Consider the following 27,761-nt stretch of genomic DNA (forward strand, 5'->3'; position numbering starts at 1 on the left):
TCGTCAGAAAATATAACTTTATGCCATTGACGAGTCCATAAAATTTTATCTAAAGCAAAATCAAACCTTTTTAATTTATGCACTTCCTTTAAATTCGGACTCTGTCTCATTTTTTTATAAACAAGATTATTATCTTCTTTAATTGCTCTTAAAACATTAGATTTTGATACTGATAAATCTAAATCTGCCTTAATTTTAGAAATAGTTATGGCTTTATTAGAATCCAAACTTTAAATTTTCTTAACTGTTCTAAAAGAAAGAGTTCTTTTTCTTCCTTTTTTGTTAGTAATTATATTTACATTCTTTAAAGTCAGGTAATTTCTAATTTCGGTCCTTTCTCTTCCAAATCTTACACTAATTTGCTTAATATTTTTTTCCTATTTAAAATAAGCATCAATCTGTCCTTTTTCATACTCATCTAAAGATTTTCCTTTGCTCATTAGGAGATAAATAATTTTTTTTAAAAAAACCTTAAAATCATCATGGCCCTGAAAAAAGTTAAAAAAATTTAAAATCACTATTCTTAATCAAAAAACATTAAATAACAGATATTATTATTTTAAGCATATGTTTGTATTTTAAAATTTGAGTTAAATGAGACGTCCCGTTTAATTGTAAGACTAATTATTTTTTATAAGCATTTTTTAGTAGCTTAGATTAGAAAAATAAAATCATGCAGTAGTTTATTGTAATAAAATAAAACGAATTTAATATTTACAATTCTATAAAACGTGTTTTTTAGGGGAGGGAGTCTATAGATTTTGATGCACCTCTTAAGATAAAAAAATTCAAAAACAAGATTAGACATATATAAAATAAGATTTAATAAAAGGTATTTTTTATATCATTTTAGTTACAATGTTAAACATGAATAATAATTTAAGAATTGTATATTGTTTAATTTTGCATGGGAAAAAAATTTTTTTTTAGGTGTCTTAAGATTTTGACGCACACTGTTCTACTATTTCATTTTTTAGTTTTACTTTCGTCTAAAGGATTTAAAAGCGTTTAAAAGTATTTTCATCGAGGCATATAAAAAAATCCTCCTTAAATGCAGTATTTAAACCTTTTTAAAGCAAAATTTTGCATTTAGTCAAAATCTTTAATAAAAGCTCGAATTTTCATAATAATTTAGTTTATTGATTCTAATTGCGTTTGAAATAGTCACAAAATTTATATATACAATATTGAAGTACAAATTAAAATAAAAAATTAAAGTACTTTTGAAAAATTAATAAAAATTTGGAAATGATTTTTTTTGTTTTTTACTGTTTCTAATAGTTTAATACAAAATTTTTTATATTTTGATTTTTCATAGGTAAAAAAATTCTTTTTCAATTATTTTTAACTTTTCATAAAAAATTAATTGTAGTTTTGCATGATTATAAAAGTTTTTCTATTTTTTAAAAAAAATAGCTAGATTAATTTACTTTTTACAATATAAATAAACTTTTTTGTACCCATAGATGCAGTTTTTAATAATTAATACGTTAACATAAATTATGACAAGTAATAAATAGGGTAATCATTTATGTTTTGTAATATTAATAAAAAAATCATTTTTAGTTGATAAAAAAATTAAGAATAATGTTTTATTTACTCTTGAGAACGCTGCTAAAGATTTATGTGCTTGTGTTACAAGAAGAGGCGGGGTGGTATTGACAATATGAACATTATAATTTGTCATGTTTATGAGAGTTGCAAAAATAATCATGATTATACTTATATAGCTAAAAGGCAGATGTCCTAGATTTATTTAATTTTTTCAATTTTTTTAAAAGTTGAAAAAGCTTTTTTAAGTATTGATAACAGCTTTTTTGGTACTAATTCAGCCAAATACAGTACGTATATTTTAATTAATCTTCAAATCAACTATCTTTCTAAATGAAGATCCAGAGTTTAGTTATAATGCATTTACTGTGGTAATGAGAATTTCATTGAAATGAACGATGTATTGGTCCATATTGTGATACTATTGCAGAATATAATCAGATTCTTAGAAAGTTTTATTTTCGTATTACTAACGATAAAAAAAATGGGAAAATGTTTTGCATTGATTTAGAACAACTTAATTGTTCTGATTTATAAAAGAAAAAGTAAAATTATTGCACAATGACAACTGGCAACAACCACATGAATTTTTGACCAACTTTGATTTGCTTAAACCTGTATGTTTTTTTGGCTTAATTTGTAAAGTTTCATGTCTTTTTTATCAACTAGGAAGTGATAATTATTTTATTGATACAACTTTTAGAACAATTGACGAAAAAAGCATAATTTATATGAAATCATTATATATTAGTTTGATGTAAACGAAACAAGTGGTATCTAAATATATTTTAGCATTTATAAAGATTTTAAACAATTGAGGTCACAGTTCTTGCCATTGTCTTATAACGTGGTAAATTTGCGATGTTTACTCTATTTTCTCTTTCTGGTAAGCTACTTATCAAGTATTTAGTAAAAAGAATACTTTTTTCTAAGTTATTAGCGAAAAAAATTTTATTTTTAGAAACGCTTTTTTCTTTACAAATTGTTGAAAGACCAGATATTATTGGATTTTAACTTCCATTTCAGAGAGAAGTCAAAATTATATTTTTGTAATCTTAAATGATTCTTACGTTACGAAATAATTGAATCTATCATGAACATTGAACTAAAAGACAAAGTATCTTTTAATTATATTTATCTTTATATTATTATTTATTTTGAGCTAGAAATATATTTAATTGAATGTGAAAGTTTTAAAGAGAAAAGTTTTAAGTTACTTGAAAGCTATTACAAATTATTAAGAACAAAAGATGTTTTAAATAGTGTTGAACTTTATTCTGAAACCAACGTTGATAATAGGTATTACATTTATAATAGATTAATGTAAAATCTAAATATGTTATACAAAATTGTTATAATACCGTGTCAGGTAGCCAAAATGAAAGCTAATTTCTAGTAAAGAATTTTATTGTTTTAAATTGTTTAAGGTTTTGCTTTGAGTAACCTGATTTTGGTAGTTCTATTTCTCAGATAATTTTTCATTACACTTCTTTTCAAATTTTTTATTTATAAAAAAATTATAAAATTGATGGGAAAATGGGTGGGTAATAATTTTAATAAAAATGTGTTGGATACCACAAAAATATATGGAACTTCTTTTTATGAGTTTTACTATTTAGTTAAAATTGTTTTTGGTAATTAATCATATGATAAAGATTTTATTAAAAAGTTTGAAAATAATTTAATTTTTTTATAATATTAAGACATGTTATTTTTGAATTAATATTAACCATTAAATTTAAATATTTTTAAAAGCCGAATATTAAGCTTATTGTGTAATTATGACCTTAACAAATTTAAAACTTTTTAACATCCTACATTACTGTATTATTAAATCACAAACATTATAAGGATATAAACATTAAAAGTTCGCAATAATAAATATAAACGACTTTTTACAAACTTAATAAATTTTTATTTAATTTAAACCATTAACAAATTTATAATTTTTTAATAATAAATATTATAAGAAAATATTTAATTTATAAAAAGTCGAAACTATGAAGATGAAACCAAAAAGATCAAAGCGCCGAAGAGACGGTGCCAAAGAAGGTCTGTGGAATTTAAGGCATAGTGACTTAATGCAACTAAAAAAACATTTGAATGTCATTTTAATGAAATATTAGCTATATTTTTTTAAGTTTTTATTTGGCTTGTGTTAAAAGTTACAAAATTGTATTTAAAACTGTCACTAGTGATTATCAATAACCTAATGATTAGCCATAAGGTAAAATGTGATAATATGAAGCTAAACTCTGAAATACAAAGAATTTTAAAATAAAACTAAAAAAAAAGTTTTATCAAAAAAAAATTGTTTAGTAAAAATATTCTTTCAACTTAATAACACCATCTTTAGTAAATAAATTTTATGGCATTACTATGCCATAAATTTTTTTGCTTAAAAAATTCCTCTAGTTGTGGTGCTCGACAAAATTCAACATATATAAATATTATTTATATTTACTAAAAAAGTTTAAATAAAGTTGATCTTCTTTCTCTTTAATTTCATTTAAATCTAAAATATTTACATCAAAATAATCAAATAATTTAACACCATATCGATTATAAAGATCAGCAACATTTTTTAAAATCTTCCCGAAATTTGTATTAAAATATCCTGGTATTCTATTATCGAATCCTGTACTACATCTAGGAATTCTATAAACTCCAATACTATCTTTATAGAATATTTCAGAAGGATCTAGAGGTAAAGTTTTGTTCTGTATATTTATCTTTTCTATATTTTTGTTGTATTTACATTTTTTAACGTTATAGTATTTGGATACTTTCTTTTTGTCTGCAAATTTACTATTATCTTTTTCTATTATTGATAAATCCAGACTCTTGTCAATTTTACGGCTGTTATTTGTCATAATGTAATGGGTATAAAACATAAATTTTTTTAATTAAATTTTTCAAAATAGTTATATTAAAAATATATATTAAATAAAACAAATATTAAAAAAATTAATTATCTACTTTTTGTATAGCTAGACTGAAATACATTTATTTTCATATGACAATTTTTATTTAAAATTTTAATTTTACAACTTATTATAAAGCTTAGATAATAATAAGTTGTAGTTGAAAAATAAAAAAAATATCTAAACACAAATTACAAATATATTTAAAATTAACCATAATAAACTTTAAATAAATTGTAAATTAAAACAACAATTCTTTTATTTAATTCTCTACTTTTTTCATTAAATTTTCCGCAGATTAAAGTGTTGGATTTTTACATATTTAAACGGATTAATTGAATAAATATCAAAATTACGAAATGTAATAATGTCTTAGTAATTAAACTTTTGTTTATAACTGTGAAATTAATTACCACATGTCAACCATTTTACTTATTCTACAAAAAATATTAATTTCAGCCCATCTCAATTACAAAAAAAAGAAGAAATATTTTTTATAAATCATTATTTTAAAATATTTTTAATATCTGTAATATTACAGAGTCCTTTATGTAACATAATAAATATTGGTATTATTTATTGGCTCTTTTTACTCCTTATTTTTTATTTGACCCTGCAATTTGACATTAGCACATGTAGAAGGTAAGTTGGGTTGAAATGTTATTCTTGTACTTGTATAAGAGTTTTACTTAGATGTGAATTCAAAGTGTACATAAACACTTGGCTTTTTTACAAATTGCAAAAAACTGTTGAACATGATTCCAGAATTTTTTTGCTTTGTGGTGCTCAAAAGTGGTATTGGCAAAATTTTTGTCTTTGCCCTAAATATTGATTTTTATAAAAAAAATGGTCTCAAGATCTTTTGAAAATATGGTTTTTTTATTAAAAAACGTAAAATAAATTTTTTAATTATATGAAAAATTTTAATAAATATTTTAATTTATTTTTTCCTTCATTCTTTTTAGCATAAACCTTAAAAGATGTAAGTCAATTAACTTCTTAGTTCTATATCTAACAGGTGCTGTTTTCTTAACACCATTCCAATTCCCTTCAATTGTGTCAGTATACGTATTTGTTTCTTTATCTATAAGCTGCTTAGAATGATTAACAGTTCTATGCTCGTTAAAAGAATTGGCTAGCTTGATATAACCTTTCCAACAATCACTAAATATAGCTGGTTGTTTATAAATATATTGATTACAAAATGAAATAAGAATACACCTGTCGCGCTTGTCAACACTTGCTAAAATAATTCTTCTTAACAATCTTCCTACTGCCCCTATACCTAAACACCACCTACTCTATGACATTCGTGGTATATATATATATTTTCTTTTCCCAATTTGCTTTCATCAACCTCATCTATGCTATCTTCCCCACCAATCCTAATAAATTTGTTTAAATACTTGTTAAACGTTCCTATATCTCTTAGTTTATAGCATAAATCTGAAACAGTTGAACGATGAGTATTAGCTATTCTGGCAATTTAACTAAAAGGCACACCTTCTACTACATATCTAAAACTTGACCACTGTGAGAATTGAGAGGCGTGTGTTTTCGAAAATCATGTCTTTAAACATTGAAAGCCTACATCTACACATAAAAATTTATATATGACAAGGTATTCATGCTTTAATTTTTCGGTTTCATAACCGCATTCATTGCAAAATCTGTTTAAAAAAGTATTTATAACAAAATTAGTTATTTTTTGTATTCTTCATAGTCCTTCAAAACAAAAATTTTAGGGATTAAAAAAAAATTTGCCAATATCACTTTTGAGCACTACAAAGCAAATATAACCAATATTTCTACTTAAAATTAATGTTTTTTTTTCTTTACATTTAATCTTATTGTTATAATCGAAGGAGAATTTTTATTTGGCCGCGAACTATATGTCAATTAAAAGTACGCTTTCAAATGTTTTTTATTTATGTTCTTTTTTCTGTAAAGTGAAATATTGCTTTGTTTTTTAAAATAAAATATTTAATAAAGCAAAAATTCAATTTAATAAAATCAAACAAATAAAAGAAATGTAAAGTTCTCGTTTATTTTATAATCTGTTTTTATTAGTTCATATTATATAATGTTTAATTTAACTCCTTAATTATATGTAAATTTTTTTACAATACAGCACTGTCAAAAATAAATTATTTATACAAAAAAGCCTTAATTTTTATTAATTGTCAATTCCTTTTACAAAAAACAAGAACAAGACATGTAATTTATTATTAAAGATAAATTATTTGTCATATTTTAACACAAAGAATCAAATTTCTTACATGTTTCATCGTTGTTTAAAATAAAAAAGATTTTTTGTAAACACTATGTTTTTTTACATTTCTCTATTAAAAGCTATAGTACCATTATTTGACAATGACTCGTATGATATACATGAACCGTACGATCTAGATGAAGAAATGGGCTATAACACCCCCAGCACTACATCAGAAATGTTAAATGACAATACAGTTTTAAATACTACACAAGATTTCCAACCACTGAACGTAAAAATACCGAAAAATGCATTTCGGTCAATACGTTACGGCAAAATAAAAACAAATCCCGAGAACCTTGAAACACTTATACAGCACGAGATGGAAGACATAAGCCCCGATTTACATAATAAAATAAGAAAAAGGCTTGCTAAAAGCAATGTCGACAGAAGTAGGTATAAAGATCTTTTTTTTATAAAAAAAAGGATTATTCAGGATGGTGACAGAAAGATAGTAAGTTTTGATATAAAAGAGAAAATTATACCTAAAAATCCTGACAGTGAACATATAAATAAAGATGTAAGTTTAAGGGTAATATTAGCAGGAATACTCTTCTTACTAGCTGGTCTTGTTTTTACTACAACTATGAAAATGTATCAAAATATTTTTAAAAAAAATGTGTTTAATTACGACGGGAAAAAAGAACAAAACAAGGAAAGCGTATAATAAAAAATGCAATTTATAAAAATTTTATATTAGTTTTTTTAATCTAAAAATTAGGTGCCTTTAAATAAAAACATTAAAAATTTTTACAATATAATAAGAATATACTATAAAAAACCAGAATTTTATATACATCATTTATTTTCTATTAAGTTCTTATTTAGATTTTGTTCCTTTTTTTTCTCCTCTTGTTCTTTTTCGCTGTACATTTCTAACTTCTTCTCTGCATTCTCTCTGTTAAACAGTACATTCTCGACAATTCCGTACATGTAAAAGAAAAGACCAAGAGTTAGTGCTGTAAATAACATATTTACGATAAAAAATACATTAAATACACTAGCTCTTTTAGATCTAGGGAGATTTTTGTTTTTCATTGTATCCCCAGAAAATACCACACTACATATTAAACCTGCCAGTACAGATCCCAATCCTGTAAAAGTTCCTTGGTAAACCATCTGAGAAGTAGATTTCAAATGTGGTGGACACAATCTCTGGGCCAATTGTACCGCAGAGCAATGTGTAAGTCCAAAGTTTAATCCTTTAAAAAGTTCAATACCACATACCGCTGCATAAGAATAATCACTATCATACGGTAGCATCCAGTAAAATACAAATCTTAGCATTTGAGCACCCTGTGCCAAGAACAAAGGCCAGAAATATCCTAAATGTTCTATAATAGTCTGCGCTGTAAAAAATGTCACAATTTCAAATAATATACCAAATAAATTGGCAGTACTAGTAGTGTTATTATTAAAAATACTAAGTGGACCCGATATTACACCAGGAAATCCCGATAAATCGAAAGGTTTCATTTTAATTACATCTTTCCAGTATATTGTAAGAAATATAGTCATAGACGCTCTAGTAAGTCCATTTAATAAAATGATAAAAATAAAGAACATGTAGTCCCAATTAGTAATTAATTCTTTAAAACTCTTCCACATGTCTTGTCTACCTGTTTCACGCCTAGAGGTATCCCAGTTTATAAAATAAAAACACATGCCTACAGTGGCAAGTGCTACTAGTAGATTGTAAATCCTTAAATTAGTCCACTGTGTCGCTTCATTTTTGCTATCCGTTACTATAAATTCTACCACATAATTACACACTGCGTATCCTACAGTCCCCCATAATCTCTGTGTACCATAAGTCTTTGCCCCTATGTTAGGAATTTTACTTAAATATTCCAATATAACTTTATCCATTAACGGTGTAGTACACAAATTAGCTCCAAGATAAAATAACATATTAAACCAAAATACACCTGGTATAATATTTTCAACGTATTCAGTAAAAAAGAATAACTGAAAGAAAAAAGCACTCAAACACAGAAACACTATTAAAAACCATTTACTTGCACCCCATTTATCATTTAAAGATCCTATGTAGATATTCGTGAAGAATGTAATAAACATTAAAACACCAAATCCTGTTCCTACAGCACTCTCAGACACCCCAAATTTATCTTTTGCAAACACACTTTTAAAAGTGTGTAACGTATAAAACAACATTGCAATTGAGAAGAATAATACTTTAGGAATTAATAAGTATTTTTTGTTTAATGATCTAATTGTATCCATTTTGGGGTAAAAAATTTAAAGGAAAAAAAGCTATTTGTTTGTTGATACAAATTTTGAAGTAAAAAAAAATGTTGTTATAAAGGAGAAACATTTATTTTTTACATGAATAGTTTCTAATTAACAACCAAAAAACATTTGTGTAAAAAATAAACAAATTAAATCATAAATTACATTATAATTTAATTTTTACTGTAATAATTAAAAAATTTACAAAAGCAAAAATTGATGGAAGTTTTTTTGTAAGAAAACTAGAGATAATATTTTGAAAATTTATTATTTTTAATAGTCTTGTTAAGTAAAATAATTGAGGAAATAAAAGGAGACTAGTGTTAGACAACACACCTTATAAAATTTCAAAAAAATATATGCTTATAAACAATACATAATGAAAGTTAGTAGTAAACATACTAATAGCTTACTTTTTCAAAAATTATTTAAAACTTAATATGTCTTAATCATAAAATTAATTTACAAAAAGAAAATAATTTTTTAAGCATTTAATTTATAAAACAAAAACAATAGCATATTAAAACAAAAAAAATAATATAAAAAAACATTTATTTAACTCTTACCACACCAATATTAATATCATCATCATTCAATATTTTATCAATTATTTTCTTAATATACTTTCCCAAATTAAATCTCCCAATTTTATCTTGAAAATACACACAACATTCTCTTAAATGTAAAATTGATATCTTAAAAGTTGTTGTATTTTCTAATATTTCAGTAAAAACAGCCTTTTTAAAGAATTCTTCTAGGATTTGAAACATTCTTTGTATTTCTTCTGTATTCTTAAAATCTATAGATTTTGAATGTCGCCAGATTAATTTCAGTGGTATATCATTTTTTACCACAGAAGAAGAATCTAACAATCGGAAATATACCTCTAAAATAACACTCATCTTACAATTAAGACACAAATTTGTAAGAATATCACTAACAACATCGGATAAATCTTCATTCTTTATAATATTTATTAAATCTACATTTACACTTTCTAATATTTCTTTTCGTATTTGTTCACAAAATATTCTGCTTTGACTTAATTTTAGTAAAACGTTTAAAATTAACTTTGCATACAAAGGTCTATGTAAAACATCTAGAAGCTGTATTGATATACTTGAAACAATAGAATTGGCAGAAAATAGTACAACATTAATGTCATTATTAATAATTTCAGATAACCTTTTAAAAGCTTCCTCACTTTTATTTTGATCTGAGTCAATAATGTTATCAAGAATGTCTTCTAAATTTTCTACATTTTTTCTGGGACTGAAAAATTCCTTTCTGAACTTTTTAGCATTTGGAGTCAAACGTGCTCCTCCTGATAAATTTAAACAATCTAGTGATGTTTCAATGTCAATATTTAAATCATTAGCTTCAAATACAGAAGGTGCTATAAGATTCAATGGAATAGAATTACATTTAGGTTCTTTAAGTTTATTGAATGTTTTTGTGTCTGCCAGATTACCTTTTATTTTTGTTTCTGTCATAATATTTTTTGTGTCTGGTAAATTATTCTCATCTTTTGCGTCTGTCATATTATTTTTTATTTTTGTTTCTGTCATATTATTTTTTGTATCTGGTAAATTATTCTCATCTTTTGAGTCTGTCATATTATTTGTTATTTTTGTTATATTATTTATAACTTTTACGTCTTTAACAGGTGTTCCAAAAACACAAGTATTAAACTTAGGTGCATCTTTGTAAATTGTTGATTTATTATTACATTTATCTAAAAAATCTAAAAAATTTTCACTATTTTTAATATTCTCTTTAATTATCTCTGAGTTGGAATCTGTTACATATCTTTTTAGTAAAGACACTATACAATGCTCTGATTTCTCAGATATAGTGTCTACTAAAATATTTTTAAGTATTAAAAATAATTTTGTTAAAGGATAAACTCTGTCAATCATATTTAACTCTTCATAAAAACCTTTAGAAAGATAATGTTTTACAAGTGTCTGGCACTCTTCTTTAGATAAAATATATTTTTTAGATACAAAATGTATCATTAATGTATTGAAAAAGGTAGATTGTACATCTTTGTAAATAGACATTTCTATAATCTTAGAAGAGTGACTAATAAGATCTAATGAATCCAGAAGACTAAAAATAGTATCTACGTTTTTTTCATTTATCAAATTTATAATATCAATTGCAGAATTGGAAGCTGGTGATGGTTCAAACAAATTAACATTTGTTGTTTTACTTGAGTGATCAGAACATTTTGAATCATTTTGTACCCTTGAATTTTCATTAGGTTCATGTAAAAATGAGCTATTTTGTTCTTTACTTTCACAAGATATATTAACACTTTTGCCTTCTTCATTTTTTACATCTAAAATAAAACTACTATCTTGTACTTTAAATGTATTTTTTAGACCCTCTACTGCTTTTTTTTCTTGTAATCCCGTAACTCCAACTTTAAACACATCTTCTATTTCCCTTTCATTTTTGTGGTACTCAGACAGTAATTTTACTAACTCTACAAATTTTTTACCTTTCTTTACAAGACAAATTACTTCTACTAATATTTCTATAACAAGAGATCTGTTAAAAACACCGAATAATTCAAGTATTTTACTTTTCATTTTAGCTTCTGTGCACTTATCAACACAATAGTAAATTAACACTTCTTGTACATCTAAAAATGTAACAAGCTCAGCTTTTCTTTCTATAATTAAATTTAAGTATAAAATATTTACCTGGAAATTTGGATCTTTTACGCTAAACAAAAAACGTGCAAAATCTAAAAGATCTTCTTTAAGTAGATATTTCTTATTTGCATTAATTCCTTCAATTCTCACTGTCCAGGTTTTATCTAAAATAAATGGATATTTTGACTGAAATGATTCTAAAATTTCTTTATTTATAGCTGGTTGTCCTTTTTTTGTATATTTTTTCGTGAAATTCTGTTTACTGGGTGTAACAATTTTCTTAATGGGTGTTATACTCTTCTTAATAGGTGTTATGCTCTTTTTTGTAAATTGTACAGGTGCAATTTTATTTCCTACTATTACATTTGTACTGGTTTCATTTGGATTAATTTTTTTTCTTAGATCGCTACTAAGTAAATTTTTATCATAATCAAGCATTCTTAAAGCTTCAAAAGCTTTATTTCTTACCATACTACTAGAATCTTCAGTACATTTAATTATACATTTTATTACTTCTTTATCAATAATTTTACATTCTGTACACACTTCAATTAAATTAGCTTTTAACTCAGGACTTTTTAACATAAAATATTGTGTATTTATATGCTCTACACCCACATGTATAAGTGTTTTCTTTATTTTATCTGTTATACACATTTTCTTATCTTTAAGTCTTTCTATAAGACCATTTATTATTTTTTTATCTTTAACTTTAAATTTATAAATAACGTCTAATACCAAAAAAAATACTTGATTATTTGGATCATTAATTCTCTGAAATAGCACATCTACAATATTATCGTTATAAGGACTATTCAATAATTGTGTCAATCCTTCTACTCTTATATTCCATTTAGAATCATTAATTTTACTATAGTCCAAATCAACAGAAATACTTTCCGATTGCGGCGAAATTTTATTAAATTCTTCTTCTAACTCTTTCAGTAGTATTGGTTTTATATTTAAATATTTCTTAACTTCATTTCCCACAATTTTATATAATAAAACAGTAAATTTTAATCCTTCACTTCTAACAACACTGTCAGAATGTCCTAATACAAGATTTAAAGCTTCCAATGAATCTTGTGTAGGCAGGTTTTTGTTATTTTCATACAATCTATTTAATGATATAAGTGTATTACTTACTATCTTAGGATTTTTATTGCTTAACAATTGTACAAGTGTAGGTACCAAATCAGAATCTTTAATATTATCAATTAAATTAAATATTCTATTTTTTATTGTTGTCTTACTATTTCCTATTTGTAAAAATATTTTACTTACAGCAGAAGTAGAAATTATAGGTGCCTTTAAAATAGAATCTATCGCAGATTCCAATGCAGGTATATTAGTTTCATTTTGCAGTAAATGTAAAAATTCAAGGTTTTTACCCTCTTTAAAATGATTTCCTAGTTCTAAATAAACTTCTTGCCTTTCTTTCCAATTTTTAGATTTTATTCTTTCTATGTAGTCCATGTTTTTATGCAAGGGAAAATAAATTTATATAAAATATTTACAATACAAACAAATTGTTAATAAAAATTATTTAAACTTTTTTATTTTTGACCCTTATGAATATTAATAATCTTCTTGACAAACTAATAAAGTCTAGGAATTTTACAGAATATGCCTTTGCTTATAACACACATCCTACGCCTTCTCCATATTATAAGTCTATTATGCTTCTGCATCTTTTAACTACTAATATAAAAGAATATTACAAGGCTTTACAGACTATTTCTGTAGAAGAAGCCAATTCACAAGAAATAAATTTTATTATACAACTTGATCTATTAATTAATACATGTAACTTGAAGAAGATTAAAGAAATTAAAGCTAGTGATGATATTCAATATTTTATAGATAAGATTATTAGTATTTCTACTGAAAATCAAAATATAAAAGAAAAAAAACTTTCAAGTAAAGATTATTATAAAGATATTATAAAAGATTGTATGTTTGTGTCGCGAAATTAAATATTATTGTCTAGTTGTAGTTATCCACTAATTTTTAACAATTTTGTATTTAATCATTTTTTTATACATCCACTAATTTTTAACAATTTTGTATTTAATCATTTTTTTATACATCCACTAATTTTTAACAATTTTGTATTTAATCATTTTTTTATACATCCACTAATTTTTAAAATATTTTTTTTCAACTATTTTTACCCTTCAAAATGGTAAGTGAATTTCTAATAATTTTAGGGAAATATTCGTAATCGAGTTATTAAAAGAGCAGCTAGACAGATTGTTGAAAAACACTTTTTAAGTCTTGATAAGACATTTGAAGATAACTTACTAGTTGTACAAGATGTAGCACTTGTTCAATCTAAAAAAGTAAGAAACCAGATTGCTGGATATGTAACTCACTTGTACAAGTGCATTCTTAAAGGAACAGCTAAGAAGTTATACATTAAGAGCCATGAAGATGAAAGAGAAAAAAAAGAAAATGTCATGCCTAAAGACTCAATTATGGATTGCGATACCATAGAAGTAGATGCTGTTACTATGGACATGCTTAATAAAAATGAGTATAGGGGAAATTTCAAGCTTATAACTTATTAAATGATTTTAATTTATTTTTTAAAAAACTAAAAATTTTATATAATTTTATATTTTAATTATTGAATGGAAAGTGTGGTATAATAAAATCTTTTCCTTCATGGTGATGATGCATGCTAGAATCTAGTTCTGAAGAAGAACTTTCGCTTGATGGTCCATATGATTTTCTTACTCTTCTTCCGTATACAAATGTTATAAAAAGCAAGCAAAGAATTTTTTGATAGAACCAAGACATAATATTTTTGTTCTAGAAATTTTTATAAAGTAGTGTTTACTGTTTCAAATGTGACAAATAGATCAATAATATAAAACTTTACACGTTAAGTGGTTTTATGAATTAATTATTTATATAACAGTGTATATTAATAGTTGATAACTATAGAATAATAAATAAGTCGTAAAAAAATTTATTATTGTAAGTCTTTTGGTTGTTGTAATTTTTATAATTTATGAAATACCTTAACATGATGTTAAACTGCCTTAATGTTTTCGGCTTAAAAATATTTATTATATATTTATTTTTGTCCTTGGCTTAAAAATTTTTATCATAAATTTACTTTTGTCCTTGGCTTAAAAATTTTATCATAAATTTATTTTTCTACCCCCAAAAATGGTACTTGGTAAACCAAAACAGAAAAAGTCATTTAAACCGAAATTGACCAAGGAACAAAAAGAAGAGAAAGAACTTCTTATTACTAAAAAGATTACTAAACTTGCTAATGCCATCAAGATACCGCCAGCTATTAATCAGTTTAAGACTCGACTTGGTGAAGAAGATTTTAAAAAGGCATTAGAGTTATTTTCTAAATACAGACCCGAGACCCATGATGAGAGACTTGAAAGATTAAAGAAAAGTGATCCTAAAGAGGGACCTAAGCCAATTATTGCAAAAATGGGAATAAGACATGTTACTAGACTTATAGAAACCAAAAAGGCTAAATTTGTGTTAGTAGCAGCAGATGTTGATCCAATTGAAGTTGTTTTATTTGTTCCTACTCTCTGCAAGAAAATGAATATTCCTTATGCGATAGTAGAAAGTAAAGAAATGCTTGGTAGTGTTGTTAACTTAAAGAAGACAGCTATACTTGCCTTATGTGATGTTAAATCTGAGGATAAGAAAGATTTTGACGCGCTTATTAAAGCTAGTAATGAGTTATTTAGTGATCAATATGAGACACATTTGACTAGATGGGGTGGAGCAGCTATTAAGAATTAAAATTATTTTTTATATATGAGGCATGTCCTGTGAATATATTATTTACAACTTTGTTATGATTTTATATTGTTTTAAAGAATTGTTAGCTTGCGCTATTCTTTTAAAGGCAAGATTTGAACTTGATTAATTATATGTGTTTTTTCTTAGTTTTAGATCAAGTCTTAATGTTAAAATTTCTCACTTTTTACTTTGAATTAAATCTACTATGGCTAAATTTTTTTGATTAAAAAATCTAAATTTAATTATTAATAAATACAGATGGATTTATTTTGTGCATAAAAAAGTTAACTTGATAAGCTATTGGTTTTTGAAAAAATTTCGAAAGAATTCATCAAAAAAGAAAGGTTAAAAAATAAATAAATATCTAGACTTAAGTTTATAATATAAAACCGATTGAGCTAGAAACTACCCATTAGTTAATGCTTATAATATTTTAGTCATATTAAATGACTGAGAAAATGAAAATCAATATAATTATGTTAATATTAGTTATTGTTATATTGAGCTTTAACTTGTTACTTTATATTTTTACTTATCAAGAACACTCTTTCATAAATGTGTTAAAACTTATTTTATATTGCATAAACGAAAAAATAAAATAAGTGTTTTTTTACAAACACACTAGAAATTTTTTGTGTTGACAGAAAAAAATGTAAGATCAGAAATATAGATAGATAATCTTTGTTAACACATTTTACTTAAGAGAAAGAATTGGTGTTATAACTGAAGAGTAAGTACAAAAAGAACTAGATTGATAAAATTTTCAAAATAAATTATTTACTGCGATTTATTAACATAAGTTAAACTTTTTAATATATCACAACAATAAATAAGTTTAATTTATACACCCAAGTGCAAATTAAACAAGGTGTTTATGCATAAATGCTTATTTTTATTGTCTAAGCTCTTACAAGATTCTTATTTTAAACTTTTATACAAAAATAAAACACATGTAATAAATTTTTAGTATTTTTATTTAAAAAACAACTTATTACCTTTACTTTTATTAATAAATAATACACTGTTGTTTTATTATAAAGACAAAAATATCTTTTTACTCTTTGCATTGTAACTGTAAGATAACATTTAATATTAGTAGCAAAATCTAAGCAAATAGTATAATTACAAAATTGTAAAAATAAGCAATGTTGACTAGATGGTAAAGGTATAGCTTACATTACATATAGCTTTATAATCAAATATATAAAATGACAAAATTAAATGATATTTAGCTTTTTACAATATTTATAAAAATGTTATTATTTGAGTTCGTTTATTATAAAGATTTTATAAAAATTTTAATGTAAATGTTGTGACATTCTTTTAAAAAATCATATTTTAATTTTTGCTTAAGTACAATATGTTAAATTTTAATAATGAACTTTTTTAAATCTTTTAATTTATAACTTATTTACATGTGTAAATTACAAATATATTTATTAAAAATAAATATTACTAGTAACTCTATATAAAAAATAATAACTACAAGTTAATTTACTTTATTTTTTATATTTTTTAATTTATGTAACTTGTTTCTTTTTTTGTGTATGAGATTTATCTATAAATATTAAAATTATAAACATTTAACCCTAATGCAAATATTTGTAAAGACACTCACAGGAAAAACAATTACTTTAGATGTTGAACCGGGGGATTCTATAGAAAATGTAAAGGCTAAAATACAAGATAAAGAAGGTATACCACCAGATCAACAGAGACTTATATTTGCAGGTAAGCAATTGGAAGATGGAAGAACACTTAATGACTATAACATTCAAAAAGAAAGTACTTTGCATTTGGTGTTGAGATTAAGAGGTGGTTATTAAACTATTTGTTTGCATAAATTTTAATTAACATTTTTTACTATTTAAATAGAATGAATTATGCATAAATTATAAATCCATGCATAAATCATAAAAATATAAATAAAATATAAAAATCCATGCATAAAATATAAAAACATGAAGATTTTTATTCCCTAAAATAATGGAAAAAAATTCTAGATATGGTATCACTGGACCATTGTCACTACAAGAAAGTACTTTAAAAGAAAAACAATGTAGTGAAGAGATGGATAAATTTATACAAGATTGTGGATTTTTTGAGGATGAATCAGAAGGTCAGACACGTGAACGTGTTTTAGGAAAATTAAATTCTTTACTGAAACAATTTGTACAGAAGACATCAGAAAATAAAAATATTTATTTGAATGATAAAAATAATAATAACGGTAAAATATTTACTTTTGGTAGTTACAGACTTGGAGTGCACAGTAAAGGTGCAGATATTGATGTCTTATGTGTAGTACCAAAGCACATTACCAGAAAAGATTTTTTTACAGATTTTTTTGAACTTTTATCACAAGACTCAGATGTAAAAGAAATTACAAAAATAGAAGAAGCTTATGTACCACTTATTAAATTAATTATACAAGGTATACCTATAGATCTTACATTTGCTAGATTGAACATAGGAATAGTAAATGATAATGTTAATTTATTAAATAACACATATTTAAAAAATATGGATGATAAATGTGTGTTAAGTATTAATGGAAGTAGAGTGACAGATGAAATATTAAATCTAATTCCTAATGTTAAGACATTTCATTCAGCTTTGCGATGTATTAAATATTGGGCCAAGCGAAGATGCATTTATGGAAATTCGTATGGTTATTATGGGGGTGTAGCTTTTTCTATTTCTGTGGGTAGAATCTGTCAACTATTTCCAAATGCTTCTTCTTACACTATTGTTAGTAAATTTTTTGAATTATATTCCTTCTGGAAGTGGCCATCTCCTGTCTTGTTAAAACCTGTTATTGATTTAAGTTATAATATGAAAGTTTGGGATCCTAAGTTGTATCCGGCAGATAAATATCATAAAATGCCTGTTATAACACCTGCTTATCCTTCTATATGTTCAACACATAACATAATTGCTAGCACACAGCAACTTATTATTAATGAGTTTACTAGAGGACATGAAATATTTTGTAATGAAAAAGGAACAACAAAAGATATTTTAAAAAAGCTGTGTAGTCTATCAGATTTTTTTTATAAATATAAATCTTATATACAAATTAACGCTATATCACAAGATGAAACAAATCATAAATTGTGGTTGGGATTTGTAGAATCTAAAATTCGTATTTTGGCTCTTAAAATTGAATCTCTCGATGATGTTTTGTATGCTGTTCCTTTTCCTAGATCTTTTAATATAACTAAAGAAAAATTATCTTTTTTTACTTTTAAAACTAAACATATTAAAATTTGTACTTCTTTTTTTATTGGACTAGAATGTCCTAGTACTAAAGCTAAAAAAGTCTTTATTGATCATCCAATAAAAGAATTTATAGAGTTTATTAATAATTATGACAAAAAAGATGAAAATATGAAATTAGAAATAAATAGCATGAAGAAGAGAGACGTTCATGCATTTTTTTCCGTAATATATAAATAAATTTTTATTTGTAGCACTTTTTTAAAAAAAAATAATGGTAAATTATAATGCTTGTAATATATCACTAAATGTGTATAAGCGATACATAATTTTTATGTTCTTTAAGGGGAATTAGCTCAGTGGCAGAGCGCTTCCTTAGCAAGGAAGAGGTCATGGGTTCGATCCCCATATTCTCCATTTTATTGTTAAAGTTATATAAGTTTTGCTTGTAAACAATAATTACCATATAGTGTAAAATTTTGTTCTGTATAAACAGCATTTTATCAGAAAAATAATATTCTACACAAAACAGATTGTATTTACAATTTGAAGACACAAAAAAAAACATTATTTAAAATTTACTTTTAAAAAAAAATAATATCTTTAAGAACTATATCGATGTTCCTAAAGAATAGACCTCTAGTCAATGCTAAATTTAATTATTCAAAATAAATTTATAATTAATATTATGGAAAAAAAAGTTAAGTTAAGAAAAAATGAGTAAAGTTAATAAATTTCTAAATTTAAATAATCGTTTTAAACCCGATTTTTATGTATTAAACACAAAATTTACTTACATTTTAACAATAAAGTATTGTTACTACAATTAAACATGTATTTTCGCTTTATTATAGTTGTGCACAGTACAGCTAAAAAACTTAGAGAAAGATGAAACTCTCTTCCCTTTCGTTCATCATGTAATACTACTGATTTTAAAATGATACATTTAAGTTACTCATTATTCATTCGTGTAAAATAAGGAAGAAAAGGTATCTAAGATAAGTTACATCAATAAATATGGTTTTTACTAAAAAGCGTTTTTTTTATGGGCCAGTCTATAATATTTTTGTCTGAAACAAGCATCTTTTCGACCTAGGTTCCATCAATTATGTTTTAAATTTTCAAACATTCTTTTTAAATTAATCCTTAAAAATGGAACAAAATATGCATTCAACAATTGCATATTTTTTACAAATTGTTTGTACATTTTGTGCATTTTTTTATGTAATTTTTTTTATAAATTTATGTTTTGTTTTAGGCGGCATTTTTTCCCTCCTTTTCATCAGCTTAAAATATAAAATAAAAAAAATTACAGCCCTTAAATGGCATCAGGCAAAGGAGGAAAAAAAGATCCACAATCTCAATCACACATGGACGATAATTCATCAGCAGGAGTTTTTAAATCATCACAAATTAAGAAAATTTTAAAAAATTGTAGTAAACAAAGAATTTCTAAGGATGCTTGTAAAGCAGTCTCTGCTGTATTAATATACATTATGAGTGAAATAATGGATGGAGCTAGGAACACTGCAAATGCAGACGGAAAGAAAAAAATATTACCTAAACATATAAATAGTGCTATATGTAAAGATGTGGAATTAAATCATATAGGACATAATTGGATTATAAAAAGCGGAGGTGTAAAATCAGGGGCGTTGCCACAAGAAATGTCTAAAAAATCTGATTAAAAGTTAATAAAACTTTTATGTTATTTTTTTAGAATGACAGTTTGTTCGTTAATAAACAAACTTTTTTTTACATTTAATTTGAAAAAAAATTGGCATAATGACAAAAAAAATTCGGGTGTGTAAAAATTTTACTTATTATTCGATAATCAAAGAAGCAATTCTAGCACAAAAAGGACAAAAGGCCACATCAACACAAATTTTTAATTATATAACAAATAAACATCCTCATTTATTTAAACAAAGTAACTCTATGACTTGGAAGGGAAATATTAGGCAACTGTTAAGTAAAAATCCGGAATTTGTTAAGCTTCAAAAAGATGAAATTTCAAAATTACACTATTGGAGATTTGTTCCAATTGAAGAAATTATTGAAAATGAGAAAGAGATGAGCTATGAACATAATTTTATGCAATTTAGAAATGATCATGCCAATTATTTTAACTATTATCAAAGTTCACATAGATGTCCTATGCAAAATTCTGTTTATAATTATTATCCTGAATATCCATCTTACACGTCACAATTCCAAGAGCAATTCTTTGGATATAAGCATCACTCTTCTGGATTTACTAATCATATGGCAAATCGTAATAATACAGATTTTTATTCTATGGGAAAAAATTGTTATGTGGATAATTTATTTAATAATAATACTCAGTTTAATGATCCTTATTTAGTATATAATTATAACACATTTATGCCCTCAAATAGAAAAGATTATGAATGTAATAAAGAAGATATTAAAAGTAAAATAATGGCCGCAAATGTTCTTAATGAACTAAGGGATTATCAGGAAGACTTTCATAAAAATAGTAGAAAAACGTACCGAGATTTTAATGAAAAACCATTTAATTGTTCTGAAGCATTTGCAGATATACAAAATAATGAATTTTTATCAGAAAATAAAATATTTAAAAATTGTGAACCTGATAATAACGATCCTGTGAAAAATAAAGCTACTGTTAATGGTAACATAAAAAATGAATATCAAGATAAAAGTATTACTACCCATTCAGATCAGGTATATGAATCATTTGACAAGAAATGTACACTAAATAATAATAATGATGAAAATTTACAAAAATACAAAATAGCCAATCTAGAAAGTTATGAAAACTTTTACAATACAAATAAAAGTTTTAAAAATAAAATGAGTACAGAAAAAACCTTAAATTCAAACATAGAATATCATAATAAAAAAAATGTCATTTATGATAATTTTTTACAAGAAAAAAACAATTGTGAAAAAGATAAAATTGATGTGTTTATCGATCTACGAAATAATACAACTTCTGGCAAATTTAAAAACAATAATACAGCCTCTTTAAGCTTATCAGATATTGTAGATAATTTAGATTTTGCTAATAAAGAATCTTTGAGTGTAATTGAACTTCCCGATGTAAAAGTATGCAGTGAAAAGATATGTAGTAAATCGGAAGATCAAGCACAAATACTAATTAGAAGAAGGAAGTGTACAAGTAAGCCTATAAATTCTAAACAAAGTACCCTTGATAAAAATTTAAGTTTAAGTAGGGAAGAAAGTAAAAGTGTTGCTTTAGAAACCAAAACTCAACAGAATTCTTCCAAACATAAAACTAAAGGTTCTGAGAAAGTGTGTAAAAAATTTAAAAAATAAATTGTTTCGAATTAATTTATATTTTTTACAAATAGTTTATCCCTCATATGAAAATTTATAACTTATTTACAAAGACAGAGTCAAAAAAGCCTGTATCAATTTTTAGTTTAGATATATTTGAAAATTTTTTGATTATTGCAAGCACGAATGGTGACATAGACTTATACAAAGATAAATATACTATTTATAAAACTGTCAGGAAACACGCTGGTGCTGTATTGTGTGTAAGATTTAATCAGCATGGTTCTTTAATTGCTTCATGTGGTGATGATGGTGCAGTAATAGTCTACGATATAGATTTAAATGTTATTAATTTTTTTAAATTTCATTCTGGTGATGTTACTAATGTTTTTTGGACCAACAAGTATTTAATAAGTGTTGGTCACGATGGGTGCATAATTTTTTATGATGAAAAACATTTTAATGTTATAGCAAAAATAAAATCGCATGAAAATAAAATTACAGGAATCGGAGGAAACAAAAAAAATAATTTTATCTGTACACAAGGAGATGATGGTATTGTGTTGTATAAAGATCATTCTGTCTATAAAAAGATTCCACCTAACGAAGGTGTAATTCTAGAATCATTTTTTTCTAGAATGAGTTGGTCTCCTGATGGATCTATTTTTTCGTGTGGTCTATCTTTTAATCAAAAAGTCAATTCAATAGAAATCTACAACCTAGAAATGGAATCAAAGTATTCTTTACTAGGACATGTTGCACCTTGTGAAGTAACATGTTTTAATCCCAAGACATTTATTAATGGTGTAAAACAATATTATATTTTAGCAGTAGGCTCACAAGATTTGTCTATAAGTTTATGGACAACACTTTCTCCTTATCCTTTTTTATTAATTAAAAATGTTTGTGAGATGCCAATATTAGACTTAGCTTGGTCTCTTGATGGTACAAATTTATATTATTGTTCTTATGATGGTACAGTAGGGAAATTGGAGTTTGATTTGAAAGAGTTGGGAAATATTTCTACAGTTGAACATACAACAGAAAATTCTGATTTATTTTTGACGCTTTTGAATGCAGAACTTTATGATAAAAAAATACAAAAATTAATTAACAACAGGATTAATAATACGAGAATGATAAAAAAAAATATAAATAATTTAGAATTACCACAAATATCGAATCAAAATAAAATACATAAAGAACATAATGATAAACTATACAAAGAATCTTTTTTACATGAAAAATCCGAAATTAAAGCGAAAAATAAAAATTTTAAGCATTTAAATATACCTTCAGAGATAAAAAATATACAATATTACATTAATAACGAGAATAATAAATCAGATGTAGATTTTAGATATAAAAGTCAAAATGTTTCTATGGAAGAAAAATTAAAAAAAAATAATAATTTGATAAAAATACAAGATAATGATAGAAATACAAAAACGAGCTTTTTTGACGAATCTGTTTTTTCTAGCAGTGATAATTTTAATTATAAAAAAGAAACTCCTCCTTCAACGTATAAATCAAATGATCAGTATTTTGATAGTTTAAATCCTTCTCTTCGTAATCAGCACATGCAAAATTATTCAGAAGGTATTAGACAAAATTTTAATCCATTTCATAATAATTATGAAATGCATAGAAGACCATTTATTCCACCGCCTGGTCATTTTAATATGGATGGTATGCCTATGTATCCACCTTATATGCATAATAATAGAATGATGCATATGCAGAATTATGATCTTAATATGACGATGAAACCTAATTTTATGCAACACACACAAAGAAATGATATTAGAACATTAAGAGATCACGAACAATCACGTTGTGATAAAATTTCAGAAGACAAATTGCAAAAACTTGAACCATTAAACACTGAGGATGTAGGATTAAGAAAAAAAGATATAATTGAACAAGTAGAAAATAATGAGAAATGTAAAACAGAACCCGAATTATCTGTTAATGAAAAAAGCAATAATTTACCGACAAAAAATGAACAGCCCAATTTAACTACAAAAGTTATAAAACGAAAAGTTGTTAAGCCTGTTCTTTTAGATGATAAAAAAGAAGCACCAGTTGAGGTTTCGATGTTTAATTATAAACAATCTGTTAGAATTGAAAATGGAGTAATTGAAGAATTTTATAAAGATTTTGGAGATTATTCTATTGAACTAAATTCAGAAAAAACAAAATTAACAATAAAAAGATGTAAAAAAGATTTTTTTGAAATTTACGGAAAGTTTAATTTTCTGTGTGCATCCAAAAGATACATTTGTGTTTACACCACAAATATTGAAATATACGATTTAAGAACTGGTACGCTTGTATGTCCATTCATTGGTGCAGGTTCAGTAATTTATATGGATATTTGTGACACCAACCTTTTATTTTTAGAAGGAGATGGTACTGTTGGTATTTTTGATATAAAACGCAATTCCCTGTTAAATACACGTGTTCCACGGTATGAAACAGTAGTGCGAATTAGATTTAGTAAATTGTATTTTATAATTTGTGAATACAAAGATTCTGAATATATATTAGATAAAAATACTAAATTATGGTATTTATTACGTAAAGATTGGAATGACTTGTCTACTACAAATATAGATTACGAAAATACGGTAGATGAGACCATTAAAAAATTAGAAAACAAATTTTTAATCAATTTCAAAAATAAAAGACACGATAAGCTTAAAAAAATTACAAAAAAAATGATAAAAATATTAATGAACATAAAATTAACTGATCAATATGAAAATATTATAAAAAAAGTTTTTATAGATTTAATTAAATTAGGACATAAAAAATTTGTTATAAGATGTTTAGAAAAATTAAGTAAAAAATTCAATCTACAATATTTTATTGTAGATGTTATGAAAAATATGTGAAATACATTTATAAATAAATTTAATTTGCAATATAAATCTTTTTTATGTCTTTTAATAAAAGTTTAACTTGTACAAGTAGTTGTGGACATAATTGGTTAGCTTAAACGGTATTTAATACATAACAAAAGACTGCTTTTATCGCTTACTGCTATATACAAATGGTTATAAATTATAATTGGTTAGTTTAAACGATTTAAATACATAACAAAAGACTGCTTTTATCGCTTAATGCTGCATACAAATGATTATAAGTAAAGATGGGTGTTATTTTGATATATAAATATTGATTTTCTAAAAACAAAAAAGGAACACAGTAAACCATTGAACTTTGGTACAAATAATATAAAAGACGTGTACAGATGTATTGTATTTATGAAGTTGTTATACCCGATTATTTTATATTTATTAACTAACCTCTACAATTACAAGCATTAACTTTTATAAGTAAGTAAATAATACTATTTACAGTCTTACAAGCACTTTTTTTAAAATATATTGCTTTATACATATGTATTTTTTATTGATAAAAAATCATTTTAATTTAAAAATTTTAACTAACAAAAAATATGTTGTATTTTTAAAAGTAAAAACTTCTTATTTTAACATTAATGTAAAATTCTATTAAATAATATATGTAAAAAAATTTATCAAAGCTTAGAAGGGATAAACTGAGAATTAAAGAAATATTATGTTGTGATTTAATAAGTAATCTGAAAATTTTGTAATTAAGAACGCTACGGGAATCTGATCAACTAACATTCCTTCAAAAATAATCAATCAATAAATAGATTATATTAAAAATAAATTTAATTGTATGTATATGTCAACACATACGAATATTACACCTTAAAATTAAATACATTAATTTATTTTATATAATTCCTTTATGTTTTGTTTATTAAAGATATTAATTAGATTAAAAAGGGGGGGAAGGTATTAATTCCATTTAAAAAAAAGATTTTTACCCCAATATGAATACTTCTAAAAAAAACATTTTAGAATTCAATAATTTAACATATTATGGAGACCCTTACAAAGAAGACAATTTAGATATTCCTTCTATTAAAATATCCGCTGTTTCTGGTAAATTCGTTTCCGGTGAAATTTATTACGCACTTTTTAATTTTTGGGAAAATCAATATAAGTTTTTAGAATTTTTTAGTGGTAGAATGAATAGACATGTAAAAACATACGGAGAAGTTTTGTACAACGGTGAAGAAAGAGAATGGGATGATTGGTCTAAGAAAAGTTGTTTTATTATTCTTGACTCTTCATTCAATAAATATAATAATATTATATTATATTTAGAAGCCAATTTAAAAATGATTTATCCTGACAGAGTAGATTTTAATGATATGATACAAGAAATTATGACTAAATCTTATAATATAATTGAGGAAAGTGGTATAAAAATAAATGATATTAATATTACAAGTTACATAGTGGCGTGTACACTGTTAAATCCAGATGTATTATTTATCGCAAATTATTTTATTATGACAAGCCCAGAAGACAGAACGTTTTTAGACTTGTATTTAAGACAATATGTAAAAGATAATAACACTATTTTGGTTTTATTAGATGCTGTAGATATATATGATAATGCTTTTATTAGTACATTAAAAAGTAATATATTGGTATTTAATTTGGGTGTACTGGTGTATAGTGGGTTATCTGAAGAATATTATAACAGTATGTACAATATTGCTAAAAAAATATATCCAAAGATAAACAACGAACAGGATATATTAGATGTTGCGAATGACGCCATTTGCGAAGAAAATAACAAATGTTTACAAGATCTACAGTTAGAAACAAAAAGTAAATCTTCTAATAACATCTACATTACAACGGCAGAAATTAATCGTAAAGATGTAATTGACATCATAAAAATTAGATTGTTATATTCATTTTACTTTCCTCAGCTCCATATAACCACAACAGCAGCTTTATTTTTTATTTTCAATTTTGCGCTTTATTTAAGTAATGATGCTACTAATTTACAAGCGCATAGTTTAACATCTGATCCACGAAAATGTGGATTTATAGATTCATTTTATATTGCGCTTCTTCTTTTTAAAAAATATTATATTTTTTTAAGTACATCTGTCATTGTGTTTACATTCACTGATGCTATGATTCGCAGAGATTATAGCGATTTTTTATATTCAAAACTTTTATCACCGAGTTCTGTCATTTTAGCTAAATACTTGTTTTATAATGCACCTGGTTATTTGATTTTTGCTCTAATTATGTTTTTAAACTTACTTTATAATCAAAGTAATATTAATTTATACAGTACAGTTTTCTTGATTATTTTAGGATTTTTTCATTTATTTTTAATAGAACGCTTTAGTCTTCTACTTGAATCATTATGTAGTATTAAAACTTCTAAAATAATTTCAATGATTTATTTAATAATCTCTGTATTTATGATGAATTTTAATTTATATTATGATGATTTCGTAAGGTTTGTTTATTTATTTTTGTGCTTTTTAGATCCGTCATTTCTTCTTATTTTTATATCAGAATATTTTTTGTTAAAATACGCTCTTAAGTCAACTGCGTCATTGATTTTTAAAAAATTTTATATTGACAATCAATCAAATCTGATCAATGCGCTAAAAAGTAAGAATGGATATTTTTTAGCTGATGTTATAAATAAAAAAGAAACAATAAAATGTGAAGATGTTTTGGAATTGGTTGGTCTACCTAAAAATATTTTTTTAGTTATATTATTATTTGTTAGTGTACTTAGTACAGTGACTGTAGTGGGATTTTTTTTATGGAGAAAAAAAATTTTACCAAATATACGGCTAAAATACAGCTAATTATTTATTATAAAATAAATTATGTGATGTCATAACATTGCTTAAATAAATAATTTGTTTTTTTAGGAGTATTAAATTAATTTATT

The 27,761-nt window shown here is 24.5% G+C and overlaps 15 protein-coding genes and 1 non-coding gene across 16 annotated transcripts; 11 read left to right on the plus strand and 5 right to left on the minus strand.

Moving 5' to 3' along the window:
* Positions 1-652: 652 nt before the first annotated feature.
* Positions 653-808, minus strand: AAJ76_13000808 (hypothetical protein; the record flags this gene model as incomplete). The annotated part of the gene is made up of 1 exon (XM_024473970.1): positions 653-808. The coding sequence occupies one exon, from the start codon at positions 806-808 to the stop codon at positions 653-655; it is 156 nt and encodes a 51-aa protein (XP_024331462.1).
* A 3,193-nt stretch (positions 809-4,001) lies between these two features.
* AAJ76_130004424 (hypothetical protein) lies at positions 4,002-4,424 on the minus strand (the record flags this gene model as incomplete). The annotated part of the gene is made up of 1 exon (XM_024473949.1): positions 4,002-4,424. The coding sequence occupies one exon, from the start codon at positions 4,422-4,424 to the stop codon at positions 4,002-4,004; it is 423 nt and encodes a 140-aa protein (XP_024331463.1).
* Positions 4,425-6,799: 2,375 nt separating this feature from the next.
* On the plus strand, positions 6,800-7,414 carry AAJ76_130006800 (hypothetical protein; the record flags this gene model as incomplete). Its single annotated transcript, XM_024473965.1, has 1 exon — positions 6,800-7,414. One exon carries the CDS (start codon positions 6,800-6,802, stop codon positions 7,412-7,414), a length of 615 nt encoding a protein of 204 aa, XP_024331464.1.
* Positions 7,415-7,545: 131 nt separating this feature from the next.
* AAJ76_130008991 (nucleoside transporter) lies at positions 7,546-8,991 on the minus strand (the record flags this gene model as incomplete). Its single annotated transcript, XM_024473971.1, has 1 exon — positions 7,546-8,991. The coding sequence occupies one exon, from the start codon at positions 8,989-8,991 to the stop codon at positions 7,546-7,548; it is 1,446 nt and encodes a 481-aa protein (XP_024331465.1).
* Positions 8,992-9,548: 557 nt separating this feature from the next.
* On the minus strand, positions 9,549-13,136 carry AAJ76_1300013136 (microtubule associated protein; the record flags this gene model as incomplete). Its single annotated transcript, XM_024473929.1, has 1 exon — positions 9,549-13,136. One exon carries the CDS (start codon positions 13,134-13,136, stop codon positions 9,549-9,551), a length of 3,588 nt encoding a protein of 1,195 aa, XP_024331466.1.
* Positions 13,137-13,231: 95 nt separating this feature from the next.
* AAJ76_1300013232 (hypothetical protein) lies at positions 13,232-13,636 on the plus strand (the record flags this gene model as incomplete). Its single annotated transcript, XM_024473930.1, has 1 exon — positions 13,232-13,636. The coding sequence occupies one exon, from the start codon at positions 13,232-13,234 to the stop codon at positions 13,634-13,636; it is 405 nt and encodes a 134-aa protein (XP_024331467.1).
* A 206-nt stretch (positions 13,637-13,842) lies between these two features.
* On the plus strand, positions 13,843-14,230 carry AAJ76_1300013871 (40s ribosomal protein s17; the record flags this gene model as incomplete). The annotated part of the gene is made up of 2 exons (XM_024473931.1): positions 13,843-13,845; positions 13,871-14,230. 2 exons carry the CDS (start codon positions 13,843-13,845, stop codon positions 14,228-14,230), a joined length of 363 nt encoding a protein of 120 aa, XP_024331468.1.
* A 607-nt stretch (positions 14,231-14,837) lies between these two features.
* Positions 14,838-15,443, plus strand: AAJ76_1300014838 (60s ribosomal protein l7a; the record flags this gene model as incomplete). The annotated part of the gene is made up of 1 exon (XM_024473932.1): positions 14,838-15,443. One exon carries the CDS (start codon positions 14,838-14,840, stop codon positions 15,441-15,443), a length of 606 nt encoding a protein of 201 aa, XP_024331469.1.
* A 1,592-nt stretch (positions 15,444-17,035) lies between these two features.
* On the plus strand, positions 17,036-17,269 carry AAJ76_1300017036 (ubiquitin; the record flags this gene model as incomplete). Its single annotated transcript, XM_024473933.1, has 1 exon — positions 17,036-17,269. The coding sequence occupies one exon, from the start codon at positions 17,036-17,038 to the stop codon at positions 17,267-17,269; it is 234 nt and encodes a 77-aa protein (XP_024331470.1).
* Positions 17,270-17,429: 160 nt separating this feature from the next.
* AAJ76_1300017430 (poly polymerase) lies at positions 17,430-18,902 on the plus strand (the record flags this gene model as incomplete). The annotated part of the gene is made up of 1 exon (XM_024473934.1): positions 17,430-18,902. The coding sequence occupies one exon, from the start codon at positions 17,430-17,432 to the stop codon at positions 18,900-18,902; it is 1,473 nt and encodes a 490-aa protein (XP_024331471.1).
* Positions 18,903-18,966: 64 nt separating this feature from the next.
* AAJ76_1300019230 (hypothetical protein) lies at positions 18,967-19,230 on the minus strand (the record flags this gene model as incomplete). The annotated part of the gene is made up of 1 exon (XM_024473935.1): positions 18,967-19,230. One exon carries the CDS (start codon positions 19,228-19,230, stop codon positions 18,967-18,969), a length of 264 nt encoding a protein of 87 aa, XP_024331472.1.
* Positions 19,008-19,079, plus strand: AAJ76_1300019008. The gene has a single exon. It is a non-coding gene; the product is annotated as a tRNA-Ala (tRNA).
* Positions 19,231-19,984: 754 nt separating the features above from the next.
* On the plus strand, positions 19,985-20,350 carry AAJ76_1300019985 (histone h2a; the record flags this gene model as incomplete). The annotated part of the gene is made up of 1 exon (XM_024473936.1): positions 19,985-20,350. The coding sequence occupies one exon, from the start codon at positions 19,985-19,987 to the stop codon at positions 20,348-20,350; it is 366 nt and encodes a 121-aa protein (XP_024331473.1).
* Positions 20,351-20,447: 97 nt separating this feature from the next.
* Positions 20,448-21,986, plus strand: AAJ76_1300020448 (fork head transcription factor; the record flags this gene model as incomplete). The annotated part of the gene is made up of 1 exon (XM_024473937.1): positions 20,448-21,986. One exon carries the CDS (start codon positions 20,448-20,450, stop codon positions 21,984-21,986), a length of 1,539 nt encoding a protein of 512 aa, XP_024331474.1.
* Positions 21,987-22,033: 47 nt separating this feature from the next.
* AAJ76_1300022034 (histone transcription regulator) lies at positions 22,034-24,844 on the plus strand (the record flags this gene model as incomplete). The annotated part of the gene is made up of 1 exon (XM_024473938.1): positions 22,034-24,844. One exon carries the CDS (start codon positions 22,034-22,036, stop codon positions 24,842-24,844), a length of 2,811 nt encoding a protein of 936 aa, XP_024331475.1.
* Positions 24,845-25,815: 971 nt separating this feature from the next.
* On the plus strand, positions 25,816-27,675 carry AAJ76_1300025816 (hypothetical protein; the record flags this gene model as incomplete). The annotated part of the gene is made up of 1 exon (XM_024473939.1): positions 25,816-27,675. The coding sequence occupies one exon, from the start codon at positions 25,816-25,818 to the stop codon at positions 27,673-27,675; it is 1,860 nt and encodes a 619-aa protein (XP_024331476.1).
* Positions 27,676-27,761: the final 86 nt, after the last annotated feature.

This window comes from Vairimorpha ceranae (genome assembly GCF_000988165.1).
Source record: "Vairimorpha ceranae strain PA08 1199 chromosome Unknown NODE_13, whole genome shotgun sequence".
NCBI lineage: Eukaryota > Fungi > Microsporidia > Nosematidae > Vairimorpha > Vairimorpha ceranae.